The 16,452-nt window shown below is 37.5% G+C and overlaps 1 protein-coding gene across 9 annotated transcripts in view; it reads right to left on the minus strand.

Moving 5' to 3' along the window:
• The window catches only part of APP (amyloid beta precursor protein), a 262,776-nt gene that overhangs the window by 137,472 nt on the left and 108,852 nt on the right, over nucleotides 1-16,452 (minus strand). For all 9 annotated transcript variants that reach the window (XM_072806644.1, XM_072806643.1, XM_072806642.1 and 6 more), the window contains exons 4-5: nucleotides 16,003-16,115; nucleotides 13,963-14,156 (exon numbers count right to left, since the gene is read on the minus strand). In XM_072806644.1, coding sequence (XP_072662745.1) covers nucleotides 13,963-14,156; nucleotides 16,003-16,115 — 307 coding nt within the window. The remainder of the gene's footprint in view (nucleotides 1-13,962; nucleotides 14,157-16,002; nucleotides 16,116-16,452) is intronic.

Below are 16,452 nucleotides of genomic sequence, written 5' to 3' on the forward strand. Positions count from 1 at the left end.
ATCCAGAAGAAATCTTGGGGATACCACTGCCGGAAACCTGTTAACATCATGAGGCTCTCTACTTTCTTCCTCTTTCGCTATTTTGTAATTCAGGAAATTTTTGAACAGTTCAATGAAAAGACATTAGGAGGATTAAAAAATATCTGCCCTTCCTCAATGGTGTAAAATCCTTGGCAGTGAAAATTCCAACCCTCTAAGTAACTACTACAAAATAAATGGTTCCCTGGTACTTTTCGCTCAGCCATATCCAGTTACTGGGGCAGCTTTGCACCATTAGGTCCCAGCGAGCACAGTGATCACTGCCAGATGTGACTCTGATGGCAGCAACCCAACACTTACTTCAAAGGAATCTCACATCTCCTTTTCCAGCCATCACCTGTTTGGAAATCAGAACAAACCCCACTGGTTTGGCCACACAACTGAACTCTGGTTAAAACTATTAAAGTGTTTTTGTTTTTCTTCTTGATATACATGAGATCCAAGCTTATTAAGTACAGAAATACAGCATTTTTAATAAGACCTCCAAGCAGGTGGCCAGTTGCCTCAAGAGAAAATGCAAGCTCCTGCCACTCTCCTATTCATCATTTTCAAATTAGTTCCCTTATTTTAGTGCAAGACACAGTGATACAGTTAGAGCCTCAAACAGCACTGGAAGCTGCCAACCAGCACGGTGACAGTTATGTCTTAAAGCCACAAACTGTTTCATCAAATCCATTCTCCTTGACTCAACCACTGGCAACGATTTAAGGCTGTAATTTATCATTTCTATGATTCACTTTGTGACTCTCCTCCAAAGTTTCCCCTCTTTGAGCATTTAATACCACTTTCTCAAAATGCAAAGCAGAAAAGCAGCTGAAAGATTACATATTCAAAGACTTTTAACTCCAAAGATCCAAGTAAGATTTAGTCAAATAAAGCCTCTCTCATTCTTTCTCAAAACCAACCTTAAAGATAGAGAAAAGTACTGACCTGCTAATAGATGTGCATTTTCAGGTGGCGTCACTAAAGCTTCCACATCCCAAGCTAACAATGTGTGCATAACATACTACAAGATTCAATGAGAAGTTCTTATAAGTCACCAATAATCTATGGGTGACGGGAACTCCCTCCATACTACCATCTGCTGATTATTTTCTGAGAAAAGTTCTTGGAGCACAGAGACCAGCTAAATTAGCCTTCAACTATACCTAGTACTGTGCCACCACAAATAAAGTCTGAACAGATGCTTTTTTATGCATTTATGCAATAATGACCAAGATCAAGATTTCCCTCCTTATGTTGGGTATCTGCTGCCATCTTTGTTCAAGTTTCTGGGAAATGACCAGAAATGGGCAGCACCCAGCATTATTAGCATCTTCCATCTTTCTGGAAGAGGAAAGTCATAAATCCATTACGGATTTAAAATATATAACTGTGCTCATGTTAGGGTATAAAAAAATGCTCTCAACAGTGTGGGATATATTGGTACATTTTATTGTGCCATGAGTTCTTAAAGGGAAGACAGATGAAGACACAGTACAATCATATTCCTTGGCTTTATGCTGGAGCTCCATCAACAGTTTCAAATGAAGCCATGGACATGGCTATCCTCAAATTAGAGTAAGCTTAGCATTCCCATCTTTTATATTTTGACATGTTACCTTGGGTTGGAGTTTACTGGATTATCATTTCCCCTCCATGAATAGTGTTACCATGATGGACTTACTGCAATATTAGCTCCATCTCTAGCCTACTTGATTCTAATGACAACCAACTCACCTAAAAATAACAGTCACATGAAGATGGCTTAGCTATTGATCAAGTGGAGATATAATTTTTATGTATATTTGTCTACATTCATGAACCCATTCTCTACAAAAAAGATGTTATCTTTGTGAAACATTCTACATAGAATATTGAGTAAGAGGTCTTTCTTTCCTTTTTTTTTTTTTTTTTTAAGATTTTTAAAATTTATTCATGAGAGAAAGAGAGAGAGAGAGAGAGAGAGAGAGAGCCAGAGACATAGGCAGAGGGAGAAGCAGGCTCCATGCAGGGAGCCTGATGTGGGACTCGATCCCGGGACTCCAGAATCATGCCCTGGGCCAAAGGCAGGCGCTAAACTGCTGAGCCACCCAGGGATCTCCCTCTTTCTTTCCTTTTTAAGAGGATTAAATTGATCAGACCTCTACTAATGCAGAAGTAGGATCTATATATAATTCCTCAGTCCCTCTATTAAAGGCAAGAACTTGAAATAGCTCACTCAGTTTCGGTCAAAGTGATGTTTTTAAGTGGAAAAAGTGAGACTTCTGCAGTTTCTGGTCTTTTTCTAGGCATGTGTCACAAATACATTTTCCTTCCTACTTCCCATCTGCATTAAACTAATCTAAAGCTTTAGATTCTAACTAAGGCTTCTAACTAGGCCAGATTAAGCTGTTGTTTATGGAATCAACATATATGATATTATCAGTCAAAATCAAGGATTTTTTTACTTCCCTCAAATATATATGAATTGTTCTGTCAAAATTATTTATTGGTTTGAAACTTTTTATGATCTGAAACATGATTGAAGCTGGATGAATTAATCACTTTCTAAATTAGGATTTAAATGTGCTCCTTAGGTGGAATGGAAGAAATGTAGCTGAATGAGAAACATACAGATTATTAATTTTATTTCATTAATGTAGAATTAATGGAGTAAGAATCTGCTACAGGGTTCTGGTGAAGTTTATATTTGAAATACCTATATTATTTGCCTGGCATAGACAAAAAATATCAAAATCTCCAACTATAGATAAATCAGCACATATCTATTCTGAACTTTGGAAAAGCCCTACTCTCTAACTCATTAAATCATTCAACAAATAACTATAGACACTAAAGGGCTGTGAACATTAAAAGGGTGAACATTTGCAAGGTATTCAGAATGATGGTTTGCACATAGCAAGACTACATAACATCTACTATGGTTATTTCTCATCATACACAGATGAAGGTATAAGAAGTCACTAAAACCTAGTCCATACCCTCATGAACTCAGTTTAGAAGACCCTGAAAGCCTGCCAGTATGAGGCAGGGGCCATGTTATTAATAACAACAATAAAAATCCAGTGCTGGGGAATATGCAACGATAAAATAAATTCATTCGCTGTTGATACCTTACTGTAAATAGTATTAAACGTTATTGAGATACCTTTTAAGTACTGTCAAAACATTCTTATCTTTTAATCCAATAATCCAAATTTTGGAAATACACCTTCAAGCCATTATTATATAATATGGGAAGAAATCTAGGCCTTCTAGGAAAGTGTGGCCTTTGTAACATAAAAAAAAAAAAAAGAAATGTCTGATCGGGCGTCTGAGTGGCTCAGTCAGTTAAGTGTCTGACTCTTGATTTCAGTTCAGGTCATGATCTCAGGGTCGTGAGACTGAGTCCTAAGGACAGCTCCACGCTCAGTGGGGGAGTCTGCTTAGAATTCTCTCTCTTCCTCTCCCTTTGCTCTGCCTCACTCATGTTCTTTCCTTCAAATAAAAAAAAAAAAAAGTCTGACAATGGTCACATGGATGCACAAACTCTGAAGGAATAGATATAAAGATTATAAATATTTTCTGAATATTAAAATATTTACAAATAAAAATTTGGTATTTTAGCCACAACTAAATAAAAACATATCCATATGAACAAAACCAAACAGGAACACAAAATTTACAATGAGGGCAAATTACAGGCGATTTTCCATAACTCAAAACCTTTAGAAAAAGTATGATACATGTAATGGAAAAATATTTTCAGTGAAGATAGTCTCCCATGCCTCTAAATATATTGAAAATTTCCAAACATGATCATTTTGCCCTAGAAAATATGCTGATTATTTATTGTAGTCAAAATGGAAAGTATTAATCCTAAGAAAGGGAAAAATATTTGACATAGTGATTAGAATTAAGGAAGTAACTGGGTACAAATAAGAAGCCTCAATCATCTATCATATTTGAGTGCATTTTGATGATGGTCTTTTAAGCTATGGATGCAGACGTTTGGAAGGTTTGTTTTCATCTCAAACATTTCCATCTGTACAAAAGCTGCACTCGAGGCATTCTCCTGGGGTGTTTGCTTTTCTGTCCACAAGAGATCAGGGGTTTTAAAGTATGATTTTCCAAGCTTTCCAGTACTGAAGAAACCTCTAAACCAGTTACTCAACCTTGTTGTCTATTGACATTTCTCTGAGGTGGGGCTGTGTGTTGTGGGAGGCTTGCAGTATCCCTAATCACCAAATGCCAGGGGCACCTCACCCCACCCCCAGTTGTAGCAACTAAAAATGTCTGTGGATAATTCCAAACGTCCCTTGGGCAGCAAAATCACCCCCAGTTGAGAACCACTGTTCTAAAATGATGTTTATTCATTTTTAAAATCACACAATGCTTGCCAACAGCTAATGGACTGAGCAGATCTCACGACTATAACTTGTACTTCCCGAAATTTTTGCCTACTGTTCTTTCTTTTTTTTTTTTAGTAACAAGCTCCAATTTGACATCAAAGAACAAAAAAATGCTTGCTTGGTTCAAATAGGAAAGCTAGTCTAAGAATGGACTTTTATTCAAAAGCTCAAGTAGAGATGGATCTTAACTTCATTTAGAATCCCAATTTCATTTCATTTTATTCTATTTTATTTCATTTTTTTGAAGCAATGAGAAGATAGTCAAGAAGTAACTACACTAATGGTGCTAAGCAGTTGTTGCAAATATTGAGGTCCCAGCACTTTTTTTCCTCAGTATTTCAAGCTTAAAAATATTTAGAGACTTCTGATGCAATTTCAGTTAATTATTGCATGTCTGGAATGTTATTTCTTCTTAAGTTTTTGCTTTAAAGCCCCATTAGTTTAACCCTGAGTTTAGCAACTATTTCTGGATATGTATTTTGACATGAATGCCGATTCAATTTACTCAAATACTTGGTGAGCCCCTAGTTTGCAAAAACTAGGCCAAATGTTTAATGTGTAAAGTCACACAGGTCTCCTAACAAATGTAAACCCCTGGTTAAGTACAATAGGCTATTAACACTCAGGTTGCCAGCAGGGTCCACTAGACATAATCTTACCTTCTGAATTTCATTTTGAGCAATGGTTGCTTGTAAGGGTCAATATTTCTGACTTTTTTTTTCCTTTTTTAGAGAGATTTTATTTTTAAAAATAAATGAAAAATTTAATAATTTTCTTATTAATTTACTTATTCATTCGAATAAATCACTCTTTATCTTGTAATTATATTTATCAGTCCACTGCAACCTTTCATACACCTAAAATTTTTTGCAGCATTTTCCTATTTTTAATATACCAACAATTATTTCACCACTATGCATGAACTATTTCCAACCATGCTGAATCAGACCAAATAATACGAAAATGAAAGGATGAGGGACTGCTCACAAGAATGAGGCGACAGAGAAATCACAAGTTTATTCCTGTGTTACCCAAATATTACATCACCTTTCCAGAAGGTATAAAGAAGTCAGGAGACTTCCATCAAACACAACCAAAATTCACAAATGTTCATTTTCCACATAAGCAAATCGGACGAAAGTGACAGGAGGTACTTCACAAATATTAAATATATCAGACTATGAGTGACATTGATCACAGAAGCAAGATCTCAGACCATGAGTCTTCAGATGACAATATCCAAGATGGATTTTCTCAGGCTCAACAACTGAAAGCGAGCACTGTCAGAGTTCTAAGAACAAAAAGGAAAGCGTTCTCATCTATGTAGTCATTAACAGAAAGATGGCACCATTCACTGTATTTGCTAAGGAGATGTGTGACAGTATTTTCTCCTCTTTTGTATGCTTGCACAGAAGATTCTATCATGTTTAGGCCAAAAAAACTTTTGGGTACAGTTTGGAAGTAGACAAATATCAAAGATGGGAGTGCCAACAAAGGTGATCAGAAGTAAAGAACTAATGTAGAAATGAAAAGGAAATAAAAAGGATTAATGATTCTAATAGGTGTTCATAAATCCAAACTTAGAAATATTTTGTAATTATGTATAGAAAGTAGCTGTTCACTCTTCAACAAAATTATGAATTCTCCAAATCTTAAAAGTATTGATTTTTTTACAGTTATCAAGTGAAAATGCAAGAAAAAACCCAAGAAGTACAATAGGCTGTAACCTAATAGAGATGTTATTTCAAATCTGCAGTCAGTATTTATAAGATGAATATATTTCAAGTTAATACACAGCAGGTGATGGATTAGCAGCTAGTTGCATTCAAAGAATACTGCCCACTTCAGAAATCTCTACCTTCAAAATCAGGAAAATATGGAATAAAAATCTGGGTTTATTATATTTAAATTTTAATTCAAATTAAGATTTACTATATTAACTCTTATTAAAATTTCTAAATGAAGTTATTTTTCACTCTCCCTTTTGTCTTACTTTTGTAAAATAATTTAAAATATAGGAAATTATACTAATATAAAGGGTTCTCAGTACCCAGATAAGTCAGTGCTGCTGGGCTGGCTGTTTGCATTTTTTTGAGAGAGAGGAGAGGGATGGCAGAGGGAGAGAGAATCTTAAGCAGGCTCCATGCTCAGCAGGACAGAGCCTGATAGGAGGCTCGATTTCATGACCCTAAGATCATGACCTGAGCCAAAAACAAGAGTTAGATGCGTAACCAACTGTGACACTCAGGATCCCCTGGGCTGGTTTTTAAAATGGATTTTATTTTTAAGGAATCTCTACACCCAGCATGGGGCTTGAACCCAGAACCCTGAGATCAAGAGTTGCCTGGGCTGGCTCTTATGATAAAGTGCAGGGCAAGGCAGTCAGAAGCAATTCAGCTGACTGGGCTCACTGGGCATCATAAGGTATGGTGTTCCCAGGTGTGCACATGTGCACACACACATACACACACACACAGCTGTGCCAAAGAAAACTCTCCTGAGCTACAAAATACAGCTCAAAGATGGGCATGGTGAGACGCAGTCAAAAGTAGTCAGTCAACCAGATGTGTTTTAAGTGGCTTTTTTTCCTAATTAAAAAAAAAAAACATATATATATATATATATATATATATATATATATCATCTCATTATCTAAGAAGATATATTACATTACCTCTCATTACAGTCTCACCAATTTTGCAACCCTGAAAGCAAGAAACTATGTCATTTGAGATTCTTTTTTGGGGGGTAAGAATGTAAGAGCTTACTTCCGAGAGGAAATGTGCTATTATAAAAGAAAGAGAGGGTCTTCCCTTATGTTACTTGCTGTACAAATTAAACAAGCCCTGTGGATGATATGGTTTTTCGGTCAGATTCTACAGTTCCAGATGGGAGCAAACTGGCTCTCCAGATCTGCACTGCCAAGGCCAGCCTGCGTGCATACATTAGTCTCCTAATGAATTTTCCCATAGAAAAATCCTTACCCATGATGCTGGAACAGGTGCACTATTACCATAAACAAGTTACATTACTGAACCCTTAAATAGGTATTTTGAGGTGGTCTGAGAACTTAATCACTGTAACCCTGGAGAAATAAATACTGAGCTAATATTTACAAAAGACTCTGGGAACAATAACGGACTTGTCTGCATTCAATCATTTGAAACACTTACTTCTTTTCCAATACAGTCACAAAACAGCTCATCCCACAAAGAATGCTTTCCTAAACGCTGCATCACCAATTGGAACACACTCGCCTTCTACCAAAACAAATCTCATTAACTACCAACAAACAGAGTATATTAAACTGTGGATCAAATTTTGTTTCTGGGGAAGATGATAGTGATACTTCATTTTTTCCTCTTCAAGAACTGTCATAGAGTGTCCCCCAAGGATGTTTTAAGTAAGATGTGTTAAATTTCTGTTCTGATTCTGCATTTCCAGTGTCATAGGAGGCCTACCTCCTGGAACTAGGAAGTGCCAGCTGGCAGGAGCCCAGTATGTATGCAGGTCAGTGATATAACACCTCTTACTTGGCCTACTTGCTTTGCCAGATGAGAGGGTATCTCCATACCTGGAGAGTAACCAAAAAACAGACTGAAAAATAAAGTGATATAAGGGATTTGATATCTTAATTATATTAAGCTCAAAACAATTCTTTTAAATTTTAAAAACATGGGACAGTTAAAAAGTAATAAAAAATTAAGAATTCAACCTTAAAATACATCACTAGTTTATCTATATAAACCACTGTCTTAATGGAAAACAAAGAGTGATTAGAAATTTGAAGTATCTGGAGCTGCAATGTCCTGTTCAGTAACCACTAACCAGGTGTAAGCACCTGGAATGCAGCAAATCAGAATGAGACGGAGTGTAAGCATAAAATACATGCTAGATTAAAGACTCTGTGTGAAAGAAACAAAAAATATAACCTCATTAGTAACCTTTTCATTCTGTTTATGTGTTGAAGTGATAGTATTTTGAATACACTGGATTAAAGAAAATGTTATTAAAATTGATTCCCCAGCTTCTGCTTGCTATTTTAAAAATAACTCTCAGGAAGTATAAACCGGGGTATCTGGCTGGCTCAGTCAGTGGAGCATGTGACTCTTGATCTCAGGGTTGTGAGTTCGAAGGCCCACAATGAGTCACAGAGATTATAAATAAATAAACTTAAAAAAAAAAAAAAGACAGTATAAACGTGCACTATGTAGCACACGTTATATTTCTACAGGACACATCTGCACTAAAACACAAGGCAATTCTATAACATCTATTCTTGGACTATGAAGTCCTTTCCAAAAGCTATGAAATTTTTTTTAAATAAATAATTGAATTTGGCTGATATTTCTTGAAGACTAGTGTGCCAGATATTTTTGGTGTCTAAATTATAGTTTAGACTCTGTCAGATAAAAAAGAGAAATGGCTATAATTAATTAGGAGAAAAGCCAGTATCAGTAAAATAATACAAAGCAAGAATGGGAGAATGAAGCAGAGTATTTGAAGGGATAATCAGAGAAGACTTGTAAAGGAGGTGTCTTTTTAAGTGAATGTTAAAAAATATATAGGATTTTGGGCACCTGGGTGGCTCAATGGTGGAGTGTCTGCCTTTGACTCAGGTTGTGATCCCAGGGTTCTGGGATTGAGTCCTGTATCAGGATCCCTGCAGGGAGCCTGCTTCTCCCTCTGCCTGTCTCTCTCTCTGTGCCTCCCATGAATAAATAAATAAATACACACACACACACACACACACACACACGATCTTACAGGTCATGCTAAGAGGTAGCACTTCAGAATTGACAAATATTTTTATGGCATATTAACACTATCTGATGAAAAAGGAAATGCTTTTTCAGTAGGGCAGAAAGGTGGGAACAACAGCCCAAAGAAAAGGCCATGTGTTTGGGGGTGTCTGTAGATAAGGTGAGGCCCATGCATAATGCTGAAATGCAGGCTGGGGCCAAGTAATGAGTTCTGGATGACCTGTAAGGGAATTTGAACTGGGCTGTAGGCTATAGGAACCATCAAATATTTCCTATCAAGTATCAACAGGATCAGAAATGCAAAATAGGAATGTTACCAAGGTGTGGAGAATTATCTGGGAAGAGAATAAAGAGATTCATGGGTCAGGTAGTATGAACACCAAGTAATGAGAAGTCAAGGTATGATGAGCCCTGTAAGAAAGAAAGTACAAGGGTAACAGGTGCCAGAGAGACACTGATGTGGTAAGGAGTAATCAGAGGAGTTAGTTCAGCAGCAGGTAAAGGATCATCCAAACTCAGGCAGTGGCCAGCCATTCAGGAAAGATCTGTAGGTAGAGGTGAAGGAGCCAATGTCCGGCAGCCGAGCATTAACAGAATGGATCTGTGAATAGTGTATAAGCATTGGAAGAGATGCTCCACATCACATCATCAGGGAAATGCAAATTAAAACAATGAGATACCACTACGCACCTACTAGAATGGCCCAAATCCAGAACACTGATGACTCCAAATGCTGCTGAGAAAGTGGAGCAACAGCAAGTGCCACTCATTGCTGGTGGGCATGCAAAATAGGACGACTGTGGAAGAGAGTGTGCCAGTTTGCCCATAAAACTAAACATACTCTGGGGCACCTGGATGGCTCAGTCAATTGAGCATCTGACTCTTGACTTTGGCTCAGGTCGTGATCTCCGGGTCCTGAGATTGAGCCACGCATCAGACTCTGCGCTGGGCATGGAGACTGCTTAAGATGCTCTAAATCCTTAAAAACAACAACCACAACATAACAAAACAAACAAAAAAACCCCCAATATACTCTTACCATACGATCCAGCAACTGGGCTCCTTGGTATTTAACCAAAGGAGCAAAAAAATTAGATTCACTCAAAAGCCTGCACATGGATGTCTATGGCAGCTTTATTCAGTGCCCAAACTTGGAAGCAATCAAGCTGTCCTTCAGTAGGTGAGCTGATAAACAAACTGTATACATCCAGACAAGGGAATGTTATTGAGCGCTAAACAGAAACAAGCTATAAAGCCATGAAAAGACATGAAAGAACCTTAAATGCACGTTACTAAGTGAAAGAACCGCATCTGAAAAAGCCTACATACTGTCTGATTCCAACTACGTGACATTCTGGAAAAGGTAAAACTACGAAGACAATAAAAAGATCAGTGGTTGCCAGAGTTGAGAGGCTGAGAGGGATGTGGGGGTGGAGTACAAAGGATTTTTAGTGAAAATACTCTGTATGGTACCATAATGATAGCTACATGTCATTACACATTTGTCCTAACCCACAGAATCAACACACCAAGAGCGAGCCGAGCCCTATGTGTAAAGTAGGGATTTGGGATGTACCACTCTGGTGGGAGCTGTGGATGTTGGGAGAGGGTACGGATGGATGAGAGGGGAAGGGCAATGGGAGCTCTCTGTGCCTCCTGCTCAGTTTCATTGTAAACCTAAGAATACTTTAAAAAAAAAAAAATCTTGATTAAATTTTAAAAATCCAAGAAAGGGAGTAGAGGTAATCAAGTAGTATTCAGATAGAACATAATTATAAGAGGGAAAATGAAAAACAAAGAAATGGAAGAAGGTACAGAGAGATGTTGAGAGAGAGAAAATTTATTAGTTCACTTGATTAAGATGTAGGAGAGCCCACCAACTCCCAGGTACCATGATGTAGGAATTCACGATAAAGGGCTGTGAAGGGGTCCTCTGTGGAGCATGGAGAGTGATGCTGTGAACCAACAGGAATGAAGGTAGCTTGGATCAGCAGCTATGTGGAAGGTGATAAGTCATCAAATAGTGATAATTAGGCACATCTTCTAACACTAAGATCCGAGCTGATATTACAGCATGAATGAAAAATGGGATTAACTAGTAATTAATTACAAGACATGGTATATCAACCTTACAAAACTGAGAAGCAGTTAAAGGGAGAAATTTCTTTTTTCCGCAATATGAAAGACTGCCAAAAATATGGTGAGAAAATGTGAAGGGTTATCAACAAGTCTAGGATATTCAAATGAATATGTAAAAGTGATTATCCACTGGATCCATCCAAGTTATAAAGGACCTTTCCTCCCAATCAAAAAAGAAAAGGAATAAGAAGAGAAGAAATGAAAAGAAAAAAGAAAAAGAGGACAGTCGGGGCGCCTGGGGGGCTCAGTGAGTTGAGTGTCTGACTATTGGTTTCAGCTCAGGTCATGACCTCAGGGTCCAGGGATCCAGCCCCATACTGGGCTCCACACTGAGAGGGGAGTCTGCTTGAGGATTCTCTCCGTCCCCTTCTGCCCCTCCTGCCACTTGTGTGCATGACTGTGCATGTGCATGCTCTCTCAAATAAAGAAATAAATCTTTTTTTAAAAAAGTAGGTTTTATAAGACATTAAGAAATGTATTAGCTGAGAAAGAAAAGGGGGCCTGGCAAAAGCCTGTCACTCTCAGGATACAACAAAAATATATATTCTTAATTATAAAAGTTCCTTCTACACAAATGGTCACAAATGGTGGATTACCAACCTTGATACAGGGTTATAGGTGCACAGCTAATTCTAATTTTAACAGCGGTCATGGAACTCTCTTGGTTTACTCGCCATTATTTGGGTTGTTTCTTAAACACAGAGTCAATTCAGTGACGGGAAATGAGCAAGCATCAGACTATGACAAAAGAAAAACTTCAAATTCCCTTTCTAATACTGGGTGCACTGGCATAAGGTATTAAGAACCCTGATGACAAGAATTTTTCAAGGATTCATTCTGAAGCTTTCAAATCTAGAAATAACTAAGGAAAAGATATGCAAAAACTATCATAAAAGCAGTAAGAACTAGGCAATTCCAACTTTTAGGCAAAGCGGCAATTAAACCAATGGACACTTCTACACCTGCCTCATGGAACAGGTAGGGGACCAGCCATAGCCCAGAACTCAATCAAACAATCCCAGGGAAAAAAAGCTCAGATGCTTTCCCAGTTGCAAAACCTGTTCTCCCTGATGTTTCCTGACCTCGGAGAAGTTTATTCACTGAACTATCAACTTGTATGGAGAGAAATATTGTGAAGCATACAGCTGACTGTCCCCTTATTTCTTTCTCTTCTTCTATTTTTTTTTAAAGATTTTATTTATTTATTCATGAGAGACACAGAGAGAGAGGCAGAGACATAGAGAGAATAGCAGGCTCCCTGTGGGGAGCCTGATATGCGACTCAACCCCAGGACCCCGGGATGATGACCTGAGCCAAAGGCAGATACTCAACCACTGAGCCACCCAGGCCATCCTTTTTTCTCTTGTTCTTTGTAATTTACTTGTTTGTTTAGCTTTATGTCCCGCTACCCTGAACACAATTTTTCTAAATCTAGCAAAAAACAAAGGAGCTTAACTCACAAAAAAAGTTATGGTAAAATTGGATAACAGCCACCAAAAAGAAGCCTGAGTGGCTTAGTCAGTCAAACATTTGACTCTTGGTTTGGGCTCAGGTCATGATCTCAGGGTTGTGAGGTTGAGGCCTGAGGTGGTTTCCGCACTCAGTGAGGAATCTGCTGGAGATTCCCTCTCCCTCTCTGACCTTCCCCCTCATCTCTCTTTCTCTGAAATAAATCTTAAAAAAAAAAAAAAATGAGTTCCTCAGTGTATAGACACATATATTTGTAAAATGCAGTTGTATCTGTAAAATTTTTTTTAAAAATTCTACATAATACATTATAAAAATATTCCTACCTGATTCTGTAAGTCAGAAAACTTGATATTAATAACCATTAGTCTTAATTCATACTTAATGTTCTTTTGGAACATCTGTGACACCAGGGAATATCTGAGGGAATCCTGAAGGAAAGTGGGATCATTGCCACTGGGGAACAACAGAACATGAAACTGAAGATGGAACCAGATGGTCTTTCTAATCCCCAAATTCTAGTTTTATAATTTTATGAACTGAATAAGATGTTTGCTTTTAATAAAAAATAAGAATCCAGAAGTTATGGGATTAAGATCCCAAAGAAAAAGAGATGAAAATATAATTCTTAACCATCGTGAAACCAGGGACAGTGAAAGAATTTTAAGCAAACACTTCTGAATGCCTCTGACTTCATTCACTAAGGAAGAGATGATTAAAGACCAAAAAACCCACAAAGACAAACAAAAAAAGCCCAAAGCAACCCTTCTTAACAAAAATTCAGATTTCGCTAATGACTGATGAGATAATCCTAAAATCTTGTCTAAAAAACATTTCTAAGGTGTAGACCAAAAGAGAAGGCCAGTCAACTCACTTAGATTTCAATTCTCCATAGAAATACATCTTATACAATCAGTGGAATTTTGATGCCAACTTTGGAGATACAAATAAAATAGTTAAAATTAACTCAGTGATGGCTATTTAATTAGATTAAAAATTAAACCGTTGGCCATAACCATAACAGGAGTTCATGTTAGGATTTTTTTTTTCTCATAACAGCAAACATTAACAAGGGTGGGCAGATATGCCTTGAAATGAGAAATGCAAAGATACGTGTATAGAAGAAACAAAAGTGTGTGCTAGATGTTCTAGTGACTACGAGAGAACAAAGGCCACCTTACCTCCCATCTGCATAGTCTGTATCTGCTCCACCCCACCAGACATCTGAGTCATCCTCCTCTGCGTCTGCTGAGTCAATATTGTCACTTTCTTCGGCCAGCGGGCAACATACAAATTCCACCCCTCGGAACTTGTCAATTCCACAGGGCAGCAACATGCCATAGTCGTGCAAGTTGGTACTCTTCTCACTACAGGTCTACAGAAGGGAAGGAGAAAAAAAAATAGTGAGGGAGGCAGAGTAGATTTGCTTCATTGTAAGAAAATCCCAAATATAATATTCAACACAGAGACTCAGTATATCAAGAACCAGTCTAACAATGGAAAGGGCCATTTGCTGTTTTGAGTGGGTTTACAAATTTCTTTAGCACAGACTACTTCAGTATTCTTATTTTGTAACTTATTTAATAAGGATATGTTGTTATACTATAGAAATTAATAAAAACAACTGGAATGGAAACTTTGGGAAATAAGATATAGAATGCATTGTGCATGGAGAGAACCAATGCTCTGTGGTGTCATTGGTCTATCAGGAAGACATATAGCTCCATGAACATCCCCAGCATACTTCCACGTCCACTTGAGATGGAGGTTTGTCTCACACGGACATATCTTATTCTAGACATTCAAACTCTCTTGGCTCACTTCCAGGATGACAAAGAAGAAAAGAAATTATCCTCTGCCATGGATCAAAACTTATAGTCTAAGTTAGAGATTTCTCCTTCAACACTCTTGCTTTCCTGGGATTTTTGCTACATTTGTGCAAATAAAAATTAGCATAAAGCTTTGAAAGTGTTCACTGGTGACAGGGGAAAGATTAATAATTCAACACATACAGATAAACAATGAAAATATTACAGTGTATATTTTGACTTCAAAGAATTAAAGTCATTTTTGTTTCTTAGTAACAAAATATGTTTTGTTTTCTAACTCAAGAACAAATGAAAATGAAGTTATCAGATGGGTAACTGAGCTTCAAATTGTCTGGTCTGTTTTCTTAAGATCTAGAAAGCTCTTAAACCTCCAAAACATATTTTTCTATAAAAAATTTTTTGTTTTGCAGTAAATCGGAGCATATTATTTTATAAAAGGCAAAATTAATGCTAATTCTTAAGGGGTGTTTCCTGCCTAACAACTTCAAAGCTATCTGAGCTAGATCAGGATTTCTAACCATCAGTACTATTGATATTTTGGATCAGATAATGGAGGAGATGGAAGAGAGGCCATCTGTTCAGTGAAGAATGGTTAGTAGAATCTCTGCCTTCTAGCCCCCGAATGCTAGAAGCACCACCCCTGTCAATTAGGACAACCAAAATTGTCTCCAGACATTGCCACATGTATCTGGGGAAGGGTGAGGGAACAAAACTGACCTCACTTGAGAACCTCCTGACAGAGGAGCCTAATTCTAGGAGACTGATCTTCCACAAAATCTACATGTATTTATTAGAAAAATTTCATAATATATGAAAGGGACAAAGCAGTTTTGAAGATGATAATAAAATGTAACCGCTTATGCTGTTTCACGTTATTAATCCACTTTGCCAAAAGCAAGGAGTTAACAAAAGTTAGGAATGGTTCAACCACCATGGAAAAGTGGAAGTGGCAGTGTGGCATGGTCAACGAGAAATTGGATGGCATAACTTAGAAACTGGTGGCATTGGACAAGTTACTTCCTGTTCTCGCACTACATTCCCCAATAGATGACAGGAGAAAAGGTCATGTTAGAAAAACTCTGTATATGACAAAAGAAAACAAGAGGCAAATGAAAAATAATTTGGGAAAAAAGGTACCTTGTAAGGTTTATGGAAGTGTAAAGATTATAGTTTCCAATTTATAAAACACAGCATAGACACATAATAAATCTAACTAAGCCAACCTGGTTTTGACTCCTGAAAATTGCTCATGGATAGTTTTTTCTTTTCTAAATAATAAATATAACTTCTTTATCAATGTGGCTACTACTTGAAAATCTCTTCTAAAATGTCATTACATATGCTCCTAGGGAATCTTCCCCTTAGGAGAAGAAAGATTGTCTAGGTCGGTACCTCTTTGGCGACGGTGTGCCAGTGAAGGTGGGTTTCACAAACATCCATCCTCTCCTGGTGTAAGAATTTGCACTTGTCAGGAACAAGGAGGGCATCACTGACAAACTCACCAACTGCAAGAAAGGGAAAGCGCTTCATGTCATTCCGTCCACATCATGGGGGGCTTGTTACTGGGTTGGTATCAAGGAAAGATGGGCTAAAGTACTTCAGAAGTTATACAGCTTTTTCAATGACGAAGCAAACAATACAAGAAAGACTGGTGCCATTAGAATGTTCAATCCTGTGTCCTAAGCCCAGTTCCTTGCCACATTCAACCTTGATGGTTAAAGTACTTCCCACATGTTTTAAGTGAAATTTTTATTTAATTAACGTGAGGCTCTGACTGCAAAGTTAATTATGTAAAAAGCTGCCATTCAATTACAACATGGGGGGAAATACAGATTGACACTG

The sequence above is a fragment of the Canis lupus genome, chromosome 30, assembly GCF_048164855.1.
Source record: "Canis lupus baileyi chromosome 30, mCanLup2.hap1, whole genome shotgun sequence".
Classification (NCBI taxonomy): domain Eukaryota; kingdom Metazoa; phylum Chordata; class Mammalia; order Carnivora; family Canidae; genus Canis; species Canis lupus.